The sequence below is a fragment of the Lynx rufus genome, unplaced genomic scaffold, assembly GCF_022079265.1.
Source record: "Lynx rufus isolate CCGP_SWC_20201006 ecotype Redwood Valley unplaced genomic scaffold, mLynRuf1.p SCAF_4, whole genome shotgun sequence".
Classification (NCBI taxonomy): Eukaryota; Metazoa; Chordata; class Mammalia; order Carnivora; family Felidae; genus Lynx; species Lynx rufus.
The window spans coordinates 3131760-3145986 of NW_025814856.1; the positions used below are offsets into that span (position 1 = coordinate 3131760).

Genomic DNA, 14227 nt, shown 5'->3' on the forward strand with positions numbered 1-14227 from the left:
CCGATTCTGTGTCTCCCTCTCTCTCTGCCCCTCCCCCGTTCATGCTCTGTCTCTCTCTGTCCCAAAAATAAATAAACGTTGAAAAAAAATTAAAAAAAAAAAAAAGGAGAGGGATCCCCTGGCTGGCAGGAATATATCCACCTTTGTTCCTTTTTTTTTTTTTAATGTTTATTTATTTTGAGAGGGAAAGTGTGTGCACAAGTGGGAGCAGGGAAGAGAGAGAGAGAGAGCAGCAGAGAGAGAATCCCAACCTGGATCCCAACTGTGAGGAGAGCCCAGTGTGGGGCTTGATGTCATGAACCACAAGATCATGACCTGAGCCGACATCAAAAGTCGGATGCTCAACAGACTGAGCCACCCAGGTGCCCCCTACTCTCTCTCTCTCTCTCTCTCTTTTTTTTAAATAAGTTTCTTCCTTTTTTAAACTTGCTATTTTGAAATAATTACAGACCCTACAAGAAGTCCCATGCCCCCTTTACCAATGGTTCTTCCAATGGTTCCATCTTATGTAACTACAGTATAAAACTAAAACTTGGGGGGCCCCTGAGGGGGCCTCTGGGGGGCTCAGTCAGTTAAGCATCCAATTTCAGCTCAAGTCATGATCTCACAGCTCGTGGGTTCGAGCCCCACATCAGGCTCTGTGCTGACAGCTCAGAGCCTGGAGCCGTGCTTCAGATTCTGTGTCTCCCTCTCTCTCCCTGCCCTTCCGCCATTCGTGCTCTGTCTTCTGTCTCCGTCTCTCTCAAAAATAAACAAACGTTAAAAAAAAAATACTAAAAACTAAAACTGGGAAAGCGGCATGGAAATAACACGTGTGTCTGGTTCTATGCCATGTTTGAAGTCACACGTGTGAAGTCCCAGAACTGCCACTACCCTCAAGATACTACGCTGTTCCATCACCCCAAAGCTCTCCATACATCCCTGCCCCACTGTCCCCAACCCCTGACAAACACTAAGCTGTTCTCCTTCGCTATAACCTCATCATTCCAAGAGTGTTCTATACATGGGACCGTACGACATGTGACTCTGGGGACCAGCTCTTCTCGGCAGAATGCTCCGGAAACTCGTATTGAACCCACTCCGCTTCGTTGTTGAATAATACTCCACGGAGTGAACTTGGTTGTTTCCATTTTGGGGGTTATTACGAACAAAGCTGCCATGAAGGTTTCATTCTTGTGCGCACAGAAGTTTTCATCTCTAGGATAAACACCCAGCGGCGTGATCACCGACATCTATCTCCTTTTTATCCCCCCTCATGGAGATATAATTGAGATACAACAATGTGTCAATTTAAGGTGCACAGTGTATTGATATGATACACGTATAGGTGGCAGTAAATGCCATCATAGCATTCACTAACACCTCCATCACACGATTACCCTTTTTTGTGTGTGGTGAGAACAATTAAGATCTAGTCTTTTAACAACTCTGAAATTGGTAATACATATTGTTGCCTGTCATCGCTATGCTGTGCATTAGACTCTCTAGAACGTATGTGTCTGTCAGTTGCAAGCTCTACCCTTTCTCTGCTTTTAAAGAGACTGTTTTGTGGGGCACCTGGGTGGCTCAGTCGGTTAAGCGTCTGACTCGATTTCGGCTTAGTTCATGACCTCAGGGTTTGTAAGTCTGAGCCCCATGTGGGGCTCTGTGCTGACAGCACTCAGCCTGCTTGGGATTCTCTCCCTCTGTCTGCCCCTCCCCTGCTTGCTCTCTCTCTCTCTTTCTCAAAATAAACAAACATTTAAAAAATTTAGGAAAAAAAGTAAAGAGACTTCTATGTGTCTGTTCTTCCAGGATATAAGTAATTCCGTGTTTGCTTATTTGCATGGAGATCAGATATCTCAGACCCATGTGTATTTCTCAAACACCCAGGGATACACATTTCAGAAGTTTGCCTACGAAAGACAGGTATGTTCAATTTGGTAAGAACGTGAACAGCAAAATCAACAAGTAGATATTCACCTCCTGCATGGTGGGGGTAATCAGCAGTCGCTGGGTGGCCAAGGGCTTTTCTCTCTTTAAAGAGTCCAACTGGCTGGGAGGGTAGGGGAAATTCAAGGTCCAAGGAGCTGACTAGGGAGACTAGGGAGTTAGGAAAGGATACAAAAGGTGTTAGGTCATAGGACACTGTGGTAAAGCCACAGTAAAGGCTGCACAATAATTATGGCCCTTAACCCCAGGCCCATCCAAAGATCCGTACCATCAGGTAACATCATCATCCCAATTATACAGACGAGAGAACTGTCCTGGGTCGAATATATGCCCCACCCTCCCCAAATTAGGTTCATCCAGAACCCCAGAGACCTCAGAGTGTAACCTTACTTGGAAACAGGGTCTTTGCAGATTTAGTTAGTCAAGATGCGGTCACACTGGACCAGGGTGGGTCCGAAATCCAAAGGGACTGGTATCTTGTAAGAAAAGGAGAGGACACGGGGAGACCCGCACAGCGAAGAGGGCCGTGTGAAGACGCAGGGAGACCCTGCAGGGGTGCGGCTACAAGCCAAGGGATGCCGAGGATTACTGGCCACCACCAAGAGCTGGAAGAGAGGTGTGGCGTGGCTTCCTCCTCAGCCTCGGCAGGAGCCGGCTCTGCCAACACCAGACTTCTGGCTTCCACAAAGGTGACGGTAAATTTCCGTGGTTTTAAGCCATCAAGCACATGGCAGCCCCAGGAAACCGATAGAGGGGTGAGGGCCCAGAGGAGTGCAGGGCAGAGCTTGGATCCCAACAGCTGGAGTGGACAGGCTGCTGGGGTAGCCCAGGGGATGAGGAGATTTTGTTCTGATGCAGAGAATGGCCTCACCCCCAAACACTCGGGAAGTATGTGCAAAGGAAGGAAGGAAGAGTCTACTCTGCTCACAAACTCTGTGTCCCAAACGCTCTTTCTCTGCCCTGCCCAGGAGGCCCAAGGGAGCCTAGAACCTAACTGACTACATACTTTCATCCGAAAGTAGGCCTAGAAGGACTCAGGGTTAACATGTGTGATTCGTTGAAAACTGTCATCACTAGAAACACCGAAAGGTAGATAGGTAGTAGATGATGGATAGATCGATAGATAGATAGATAATAGATAGCTAGAGATAGATAGATAATAGACAGATGATAGATAATAGATAGATGATAAAGTGATAGATAACAGGTAGATGATAGATGATAGATAGATAGATAGATAGACCGATAATAGGAATTGGCTCACACGGTTATGCGGGCAGAGAAGCCCCCACAGTCTCCCATCCATGAGCTGGAGAACCAGGAAGTCTGGTTGTGCTGTTCAGTCTGAAGACAAAGGCCCGAGAACCAGGGAACAGCAATTCCCAGCGTCTGAAGGCCCAAGAACCAAAAACTCTGGTGTCCAAGGGCAGGAGAAGACGGACATCCCAGCTCGAGAAGAGAGAAAAATTCACCCTTCCTCCCCCTCTTTGTTCCATGTAGGCCCCCGACAGATTGGGTGATGCCCACCCAGACTGGTGAGAGTGGCCTTCTTTGTTGGGTCTACTGAATTGAATGCTAATCTCTTCCAGAATCACCCTCACAGACACACCCAGAGATAATGTTTTACCGGCTCCCTGGGCATTCCTTAGCTCCGTCCAGCTGACACATACGACGAACCAACACGAGTCCACCCCTGGTCAGCCTGGCATCCATACACATCTCCGTACTTCATCTCCAAATAAAGACACTGACAAGGTCGTCATTCTGCCCAACACAATACAAGTATCCTAAGTACAACCAAAAATGCACTCCTCCCCTCCCCAGGGGAGAAGGTCAAGTTCTAGGTGATGTTTACTCTTCTCCGCGATGTCCCCTTCACTCAAACACCAATTATTAATACGGTAGTCTTCCTGCGGTGTGTGTGCGCATGCGTGCATGTGTGGTTATTGTTATTTTTGTGCCGAAGGGCTGAGATTCCAAGCAATCGTGATTCATCCCCTTGGCGTTCTGCCAGCAGGGAAGGAGTCGGCGTGTCTGGTGGGGAGCTGATGGGCAACTCCTGCCAGTTGGAATGGATTGACTGCCTGTTTTGGTCAGCTTGGGCCACCACAACAGACCCCACAGACTGGGTGACTCAAGCAACAGACATTTATTTCTCCTAGTTCTAGAGGCTGCAAAGTCTAAGATCGAGACACTGGCAGATTCAGCCCTTGGTGAGGGCTCTCTTCCTGGCTCACAGATGGCCACCTTCTTACTGTGTCCTCACACAGAGAAGAGAGAACACTCTAGTGTCTCTTACAAGGAAGCTAACCCCATCATCAGGGCTCCACTCTTATGACCTCATCTAAACCTAATTACCTACCCAAGGCCCCACCTCCAAGGACTATTCCATCGGGGTTGCCGGTTTGAATGTTTGTGTCCCTCCCCCCAAAATGCATGTGCTGCCATTCTAGTGCCTTATGTGGTGGTATTAGGAGGTGGGCCTTTGGGAGCATTTAGATCATGAGGGTGGAGTCCCCATGATTGGGATTAGTGCCCTTATACAAGAGGAGACCACAGAGAGCTTGCCAGCCTCCTTCTGCCCTGTGAGGACACGGCAAGAAGACTGTAACCCAGAAGGGCCTTCATGTGACCCATGCTGGCACCTTGACCTCAGATTTGCAGCCTTCACAACTGTGAGCAATAAACTTCTGTTGTTTATAAGCTACTGCGTGGCATTTTGGCCAAAATGCACTAAGCAGCCAAACTGTCCATTAGCAGCCAAAATGGACTAAGACGGGGGGTTATGACTTTAACATACGAATTTGGTGGGGGACACAATTCAGTTCATGGCACTGTCTATGTTAGAAAATTCCCCTTAATAACTTAAGAGGCTTAAATAAAATAATAGTCTTTCTCTCTCTTACCTGGAGATGTCTGGAGGCAGCCAGCTGTGTTGTCCCATCGCCCCTAGGTTAGGGCCCTTGGGTGACCTCATGCCTCCACTTGGCTTCCAGACACTTTGCTGACCAACCAGAAATCAGGCATGAGGAACCAAGGCGGGAGGGAATGATTTAGGCAAGCATCTGGCAATCTGGGTCACACCACTTCCCCCAGTACCCCCAAACAAGGCTGCCTTCATTCAAGGTTCTGTCCTACATGCTACATTTCCCCAGAGGGGAAATAGACCAGAACAAAATAGACTTTCCTTCATTTTAGCTTATTCGGTAATCTGGAGTTAAAATCAAACACATGTTAATGATTTCTTCATATGTTGTATGTTTCTGTTTGTTTCACAGGCAGAACTAGTCGGGTCTTTGGGTGGGGTCTTCTACTTTCACTCCTTGTCACAGGTTGGGCTGCTTCTCATTGACCAAGGGAAGGTGAGTAGCTTTGGACTGGGAAGAAAGACTTAAGTGACCTTTGCCCTAAGCCAGGTTTTTGTTAAAACTCACACACTTGGATTTTCATGTCTGAAATCCATCTAGCTTTTCATTTACCTGTCTATCCATGTATCCATCTACCTATCCATCCATCCATCCATCCATCCATCCATCCATCCATCCACCTATCCTGCCTACTTATCCATCCATCCATGCATCCATCCATCCATCCACCCATCCATCCATCCCACTATCCCTCTACTCACCCATTCATCCATCCATCCACCCATCCATCCATCCCTTCATCCATCCACCCATCCATCCATCCCTTCATCCATCCACCCATCCATCCATCCCACTATCCCTCTACTCACCCATCCATCCATCCATCCATCCACCCATCCATCCATCCCACTATCCCTCTACTCATCCATCCATCCATCCACCTACCCATCCACCCATCCATCCATCCCACTATCCCTCTACTCATCCATCCATCCATCCATCCATCCATCCATCCATTTACCTACTTGTCCATACATTCATCCACCTACCACTCCACCTACCTCCTCAGCCGTTCATCCATCCATTTGCCTACCTATGCATCCATCTACCCACCTACCCACTCACACACCCACCACCCATCTCCCCCCGCATTCATTTGTCCACTCCGTCATGCACTTGGCAGTATTTAAGTGGTGTCCAGGAGGTGCTAAGCACTGTGCTGAACACTAGGGATACAGTACAAGGTGTGGTGCATGTGTCACTGACCGCGCAAAAGATCGTCTTAAATGTTTCATGTTGAACTATTGGCTAAAGATTATTTTCATGTGTATTCAGAGACTTGGCATATGAAACAGATATCACAGATACCCTTTAGAATAAGACTGGAAAGTGCATTTGAAGAAAAAGATATTAAGTCAGAAAAAGATTAGGTACAGTCAGTACCCAGGCATTTCAGATACTGTAAGTGGGATGTACAGCTCTGTGGTTCAGGGGAGCCCTGCTGTGAGGAAGCTTCCAGAATTTGGGCTGACCTCCGTGGCTGAAAGCCCCTCCCCCCCTGATCAGGTGCGTGGTCCCGTCCCCATGTGAGTGCCCTCATTAGCATAAGGTTCCCTGGGCTGTGCGTCGCTCTGGAGTGAGTGCGGTGGTGTCCACGTGGTTACCACCGGCGCACGATTTCTCAGGCCTGCCTACCCATAATCCCACAGGCTTTGGCTGGCAGGCTGTAGACGCCTGGGGGGTTTGCTCGCTGCACATTTGCATTCCTCGCCACTGGGCCCTTGACCCTAGGTCTCTGTCTGTAGTCCAGCTGAAGTCTGTTGAGGTGCCTTGACCACAGCCTCCTTAAGGAGAAGGAAGAAACCAGCAGGGCACATCTCTCTGCCTGGTACTCAGCACTCAGTACTCAGTGCTCAGTGCTTTTCCGCTCCTGGCTTCCCTTCCCCCTGGCCCCTGAGTGCCTGAAACTTTAGGAGCCTTTGGTTTGGGGCTCCCTCTGCAGTGAGGGGAGCCCCTCGCCTGACCCCACGGCCCTCAACATGGGGGAGGGGTGGCCGGGAGCTCCGCACTATCTCTGGCCTCCCCTGTCAGCGATTCAAGTCTGACCTCCTTCGTGTTCGCCGTGTTGTCTTAGTTGGCTCCTCTGCCATCCGGCAGCCCAGCCCGGGGACAGGGGACCGGAGCCAGCCGGCGTATTACACAGGGGGCCTGGGTCGGGCCCGATGCGCGCTCACAGGCCCAGTGGGTCAGGGAGACGGGCCCGGCCCCCGTGTCCTCGAGGTGTGAGCACTGGGGGCCACGTGCCATCCATCCTGCCCTGAGCGCTGTGTCTCTGGCAGCCCAGAGGGAGAGGGCAGGGCTCCTCCGCCTCGGCCCTGCGTGCCCTGTGGCAGGAATAGTTCTTTGGGGCCATCCCAGGCGCTGTGGGTGTGGAACAGCACCCCCGCCTCATCGACTCCATGCCAGGAGCTCCCCCGGTCCCGGCTGCCCCGCACGTCCCAGACATCGCCCAGTGTCCCCTGGGGGCAGGGCCGCCCCAATGAGAACCACTGGCCCCGATAACAAGGCTTGAAGGAAGCCCCAGTGACCAAGCTCGCGGACGCCCTCGACCCAGTGACTCCTTCTGTCACCCCCCGGGATTCAGCGATCTCTTTCTCTCAGGCTATGTTCAGCTACTCAGAACACCCCCTGAACCGCAGTTTGGGGCTGCCCTTTGACTACAACGGGACCCTTGACATCCTCATCACCCCGGGCCAGAAAGGCATTCTGATCTTCTGGTTTGAGAAGAGCCTGTTGGTTTCTGGAAACGCAGGTGAGCGAGGCCCAGGCTTGGGGCCGCCCTCGGTGTCCCCACGGTGTTCCCTCGGGTGGGGAAAGCACAGCGGGTTTTTCTCTCCCTTGGCTTGAGCAGACTGGGACCAACCCATTCCCACTGTGAGCCCTCACTGTGTCCAGCACCCCACCACACCCCATTTCCTGCCTCCTCTAGTCTTTAGGGCCATGCGGGCAGGTTCTGAAAGTCACCCCTCACCCCAGTCACCTAGGACAACCCTGGTCTTCCAACCAGGAACCACGGGTTCACGACTCTGGGACGTGGCTCAGGGCTTCCCCTGCCGGGAAAGGTCACCGCACCTCCGGCTGGCCTGCTACACGAGCCCCAGCCCGCCAGCCAGCATGAGACAGGGAGCAGAAGTCAGCCCCACCCCGGGAAGGCGGATTGTCAGGGCCCCCTGGGCACAATGTGGCTGCAGGGGCACCTACAATCGCAGCCCGCTTCACAGCACCAGTCAGGCCACCTGAACACCGTTGTCCTCCCCCCACCCCCGCCCCAGCCCCACCCCACGCAAGGAAAGGGCTCAGGGCTGACTGGTCCATTCGGGGCGCTCATTCCAGAAAGGAAGCTCTGATTCCATGTTACCCATATAGTAAAAGGCATTCCAGGGCATTCACGCCTCCCGCAGTGAGAAAAGCAGTTCTCCGGAACCCTGCAGCTGGCGCCCGGCGTTCCTGTCCCACCCAGGCTTGCTTTGCTCACACCTAAGCGCGTTCTGTGCGACGCTCCATGGCAGTGCGGCCCCGGGCTGTGTTTGCCTCCATTCGGTTACCGCTTGAGTCGCTAACCAAGGGCTGGGGTGGGCGGGCGGCGGGGGTCCCTTTCCTCATGATCCTGCCCTGTCGTCTCATAGGTCAGCTCGTTTACCCTGTCCCCTTGGACGAAGAACCCCGCATCTCGTATTCTTCCGTTTCGGAAGCCAACGTCACCATCCACAACATCGCTGCTAGTGCGTGGCCAGCCTACGGGTAGCTTTCTAGAAGGTGCCCTACACTGGGCTTGTTCGCCGCTGACCCCGCTAGATCCAGTCCGGCCCAAACCAAACCACAGTGTGATCATCGCACGTTCGAGAGCAGCTCCCGCCATAAACTGTTGTGCCTTTTCACCACGATGGACCGTTCATCGGGTGCTCGCTTCCTAAGGCCGCTACCACAAATGCCCACAAACCGGGGAAGGAGGGTGCGGGGACGGTTCTAAAGGCCGGAAGTCCGACATCAACATGTGGGCTGGCCCGTGCTCCCCGCAGAGGCTCTAGGACAGGATGTGCCCCAGGCCTGTCTCTCTGGGTTGTAGACGGTCCTTGTCCCCTATGTCTGCACACTGTGCCCCTTACTGGGCATGTCTCTATGTCCATATTTCCCCTTTAAAAAAAAAAATAATGTTTTTTTGAGGGGGGGGTGGAGCAAGGCAGAGAAAGAGGGAGACACAGAATCAGAAGCAGAGACACAGAATCTGAGCTGTCAGCACAGAGCCCAACGCGGGTCTCGAACCCACGAACTGAGAGATCATGACCTGAACCAAAGTCGGACACTCAACGGACTGAGCCTCCCAGGCGCCCCATGTTTCCCCTTTTTATAAGGATGCCAGTCATATTGGATTAGGACCCACCCTGATGACCTCACTGGGACTTGATCACGTCTGGAAAGGCCTGATCTCCAAATACAGTCACCTGCTGAGGTCCCGGGGGTTAGGACTCCAATCTGTCTTTTTTGGAGGGGACACGTTTCAACCCCCACCAGCTGGCATCCCCAGGATTTCTTTGCAACCAAATCATTGTCCTGGTGCTGTCTTAAAAGATGACATTCGCCCGAGTAATTCTCCTCACACGGCTCGTGGGTTGGAAAGGCAAATAGTGGAGTAAACCGGGCGAAGGGGGCCGTCGCTTGAGTTTCAAGTCACTTTTTCTTCTGTTTGCTGATTGTTGCATTACATCCTACTATCTATGTCCCTGTATCTATTTAAAATTAACTCATAATTATAGAAATCCATGATACAGCATTTCCTTATAATTAAACCAGTGGTGCATGGTCCCTTAGAGGAATTTTTCTTCTTAACATTACAAATACAATTAATTCCTGCATACCTGAAACCTTTTACCTGTTGTACAGCCAAGTCCCCATTTCGTCAACCTGGGGACACTCGGCGGTGTCTGGGGACATCCGTGGTTGTCTCATCGGGGGGCGTGCTCCTAGTATCTACTGGGTAGAGGCCAGGGACGCTGCTTAACATACTATAGTGCCAGGACGCACCCCACCCCCACCCCCAAACTACCGCAAAGAAGGATCTGGTCCCTAACCTCACTAGCGCCAAGGTCGAGAAACCCTCAGTACATTAATTCACTCCCTGCTCCTCAAACACACCTCCACTTTTCTATATCAGAGGCTTTCCCCAAGGTTCAGCTTAAGCCTCACTTTTTCTGAAAGCTCCCTTGTTTGTCTTTTTTTTTTTTTTTTTTGAAGAATAAAAATACACATCCGGTCATGTTGACCCTTTCAGAAAACCTTTTAGTGCTCTCCTGTGTTCCTTGGAACTCTGTGTCTGCGAAAGACCAGAAACAACCTCCAGGCCCACCCGTGGAGGACTGGTTAGTTCAGTCACGGGAGAAAACAATTTTTGTTTAGCATCCGACTCTGGGTTTCTGCTCAGGTCATGATCTCAACGGTCGTGAGTTCAAGCCCCCCATCAGGCTTGGGGCTGATGGCTCAGAGCCTTCTTGGGACTCTCTGTCTCCCTCCGTCTCGCCTACCCTCCTGCTCATTCTCTCTCTCTCTCTCTCTCTCAAGATCAACAAACTTAAAAAAAAAAAAATACAGTTTTCTTAGAACGCAATCACGTCCGTTCACATACAACTGGTCTGTAGCTGCTGTCACAGAGCTGAACACTTGTAACAAAGCACCTGACCAGCAAAGCAGAAAACATTTGCCATCTAGCCTTTTACAAAAGAAGTTTGCTGACCCCTGGTCTATATGATGGAATCGGGCGTAATTGTTTTTTCACAACTTGTTACATTTGTTACAGTTTTGTCCACGGAAACAGCCCTCATTTCCACTTTGTTCTGTCTTGTTTCTTTTCCCCTAGATCAGAATGAACTGGCAGTTTTAACTCGGGAGAACAGTTTGTATTATGGCAGCCTCGGAATCCTGCCAAGTTCTCTAATCAAAGTAGGTACAATCAAAGTGCTGTTTATCGCCGTGTCGGTGAGGAATTACGGTCTCGTTCTCAAGCTGCCGATCCTTTTCCTGAAGGCGGGAAATCACTCTAGTTATGAGAATAGTACTGGTATTTTAATAACAACAGCAATCGTTTAATGATTTTAATTAATATGGGATTTACGGCCACAGCAGCTAAAACTTACTGGGCGTTCAGGATATAGTAGGTGCTGGTCTGAGCGGTTTCCCTCTGTTAACTCCATTTAATCCCGACCATCGTCTTAGAAGTAGAACCTCGGGGGCACCTGGGGGGCTTGGTTGGTGGACCATGTGACTCTTGATCTTGGGCTGTGAGTTCGAGCCCCATGTTGAGGGTAGAGATAACTAAAAAAGAAATAAACAAATAATCGCAAAAAAAAAAAAAAAAAAAAAAAGAAGAAGAAGAAGTCGAAGAACCTTGTATTGTCCCCATTGGACAGACAGAAAAACTGAGTCACAGAGAGACCGGAAGCGGTGATGCCAGAGTTATTTCACATCCCCTTTTACGTCATGCCTGTCTAATTTTATTTCGCTCTCACAAAACCCCAGGAAGGAGATAATATCGTCCAACTTTTACAAGAGAGGAAAAACTGAAGTTCAGATTTCTCTCTTTCCTAAGGGCCCGTGAAAAGAAACGTGAGGACTGTTAAAGTTAATTTATTTTTGAGAGAGAAAGTGAACGTAGGAGGAGCAGACAGAGAGGGAAAGAGAGGGAGAGGGAGGGAGGGAGAGAGAGAGAGAGAGAGAGGGAGAGAGAGAGAGAGAGAGAGAGAGAGAATCCCAAGCAGGCTACATGCTGTCAGCACAGAGCCTGATATGGGGCTCGAACTCACAAACTGTGAGATTATGACCTGAGTCAAAACCAAGAGTCGGACACTTAACCGACTGAGCCACCCAGGACCCCGTCACACTGACACATTCTTGACAACCACGGCATTTTCTGGGGGAGGGTCATTAGCTTTCGTCCGACTTTCCAGAGTGGTCCGGGACCTGTGGATAAGTCTAGAATTATTTCCTGTGTATCCTCTCTGCTGAGGAAATACGGAGCTTCCATCATTAATCACCAAGGAATGAATGAAGCGTACTGATGACTTTATCTGGTCTTCCTTCTAAATTTAAACCTGAATCGTGAGATAAAATTTACATCCTCAAAAAACACCTGGAACGACCCGATCTCCCAAGCTGCTTTTCTCTTAGTTTTCAGGCCAGAACATCTGGTCCCAAGAGGCAGCCGTGATGTTCACTGATGTGGGGCAAGTGGAAATACTGACCCCGCTCCCCGATCCGATGTTTCCAGCTTTTGATTTCCAGAGGTGCCCTATGAACGTTCAGGAGATTCTCATGGATCCCCAACTCCAAGTTGACGTTTGCAAAGTATGTGATCGTAACTGTTTAGCTCAATGTCCCAGGCACCCTTTCTTTTTTTTTTTTTTTAACGCTTATTTTTGAGAGAGAGAGAGAGAGAGAGAGCGAGCATGGGGCAGGGGCAGAGAGAGAGGGAGACACAGAATCTGAAGCAGGCTCTGTGCTGAGAGCAGAGAGCCCGATGCAGGACTTGAACCCATGAACTGTGAGATCGTGACCGGAGCCGAAGTCGGCCGCTTAACCGACCGAGCCACCCAGGCGCCCCTAGGGTGTCCATTTCCAAATGGCCTTTGGATCCACGGCATTTAGCGATATGGGAAACAACTACTGAGTGTATCGATCTATGAAAATATCCTCTTATGAAATGATGATGCTAGGAGACCGGAGTGATTTTTTTTCTTCTTTCCTCTACTTGCCACAATAAACTATCAGTCCCCAGCCATGGGGATTTTCTTGTGGGCCCTTGAACTCTTCTGGGGAAAAAGGCTGTGCCATTAGCAAGTAGTTTTCCCAAATCCCACCCCCACCAAAAGCCTCACCCAAACCAGCAACTACACAGTGTAACAAAAACCCACGGGTGACGGGGCGCCTGGCTGGCTCAGTCGGAAAAGCATGGTGATTTTTGATCTCCAGGTCGTGAGTTTGAGCCCCACGTTGGGCTACAGCCTGCTTGAAAAACAAAAACAGGGGCGCCTGGGTGGCGCAGTCGGTTAAGCGTCCGACTTCAGCCAGGTCACGATCTCGCGGTCCGTGAGTTCGAGCCCCGCATCAGGCTCTGGGCTGACAGCTCGGAGCCTGGAGCCTGTTTCCGATTCTGTGTCTCCCTCTCTCTCTGCCCCTCCCCCGTTCATGCTCTGTCTCTCTCTGTCTCCCCAAAATAAATAAATATTAAAAAAAAAAAAAGCAAAACACAAAAATCCCCCGGATGAAAGCTGGGCAGCAAAGACAAATCACACAGTATTAGATGATAAGCCAAAGTGTAATAACCCAAACCCGACAGACCCATCCTCCAACGCCCACCTGCACCAGGAAAATCCAGACTGTGAGAATCTACGGGTCCAGCAGCGGGGGGGCTTCAGAGATGAAGAGACACGAAGAGGGCGGGGTGAAGGGGGAGCCTGTGGATTGCAAGGGGCTTAGAACGATGTTTGAAAACGGGCCGGACCAAGTTACATCACGTAGGGATGCGCACTTGGCAAAGAAGCAACTATGGCAAAAATCAGGTGTGTGTGTGGGGGGGGGTGGGGAGACTTCTAGAAAGAGGAGGCTCGTCTGCAATGGGGTGGGCCGTGAGGCTCTACGGGGGGGGGGGTGCTGCAGGATCTGGCAGGGAAGACAGTGGCGTGCATGAAAGACGAGAAGGTTCCATCCCCAGGGGAGACCGCTGCCTGCCCGCCCCCGCGCATCTGATGCGACGGATTGATTTGCGCGGCGTTTCTGCCCAGGTAGAGCTTCTGCAAGGAGAATTTGACAACAGGATGTACAGCATCGACATGAACAGCAAACTGCAGCTCACAGCGCTCATGATCCCGCGGCCAGGCAGGTCACCGGTCCCACTGGTAAGGCCACCTCCTCCTGACGCCACCCGGTGCTTCTGGTACTTGGGGCCTCACCCGTGACGCTGTGGAGAAACGGCCTCCGCCCGGCTGGCCTCCTTCCCCGGGGCCTCCGTGCCTCCTTCTCCATCCTGCTTCTGGGCTGTTCTATGCTTCCCACTCCTCTTCCTCTTAGCCCAGCCGGACCCCGCTTCTGTGCTTCCGGCCAGCAGCCCCGACTCCCGCCTCCCCTCACAGGGCGGGAGGTGCTCAAGAGACAGTGGGGGTCCCCAGACCTGAAACCCAAGTGGCCAAGCCCAGACTCTCGGGGGGAGGGTGCGGATTAATGTAAGGCCATGGGGTGAAGTCCAGCCAGGGGAGGCCAGGCTGGCTCCGGCTCTTGTCTCGGGCTCTCCCCTCGGCCTCCTGCGCAGGACAGGCCTCCTTGGGGGATCCTCCGGGAGGGGGTGGGTGCAGACCCACCAGCAGGGACGGGTCTGGGTCCCG

General features: G+C 51.3%; 1 protein-coding gene across 1 annotated transcript in view; it reads left to right on the forward strand.

Annotated features, from left to right (window-relative positions):
* The window catches only part of CATSPERD (cation channel sperm associated auxiliary subunit delta), a 42939-nt gene that overhangs the window by 12079 nt on the left and 16633 nt on the right, over window positions 1-14227 (forward strand). Inside the window, 9 exon segments of the mRNA XM_047094461.1 lie at window positions 1795-1908; window positions 2333-2455; window positions 2457-2621; window positions 5211-5294; window positions 7461-7611; window positions 8486-8581; window positions 10711-10793; window positions 12018-12194; window positions 13631-13744. Coding sequence (XP_046950417.1) covers window positions 1795-1908; window positions 2333-2455; window positions 2457-2621; window positions 5211-5294; window positions 7461-7611; window positions 8486-8581; window positions 10711-10793; window positions 12018-12194; window positions 13631-13744 — 1107 coding nt within the window.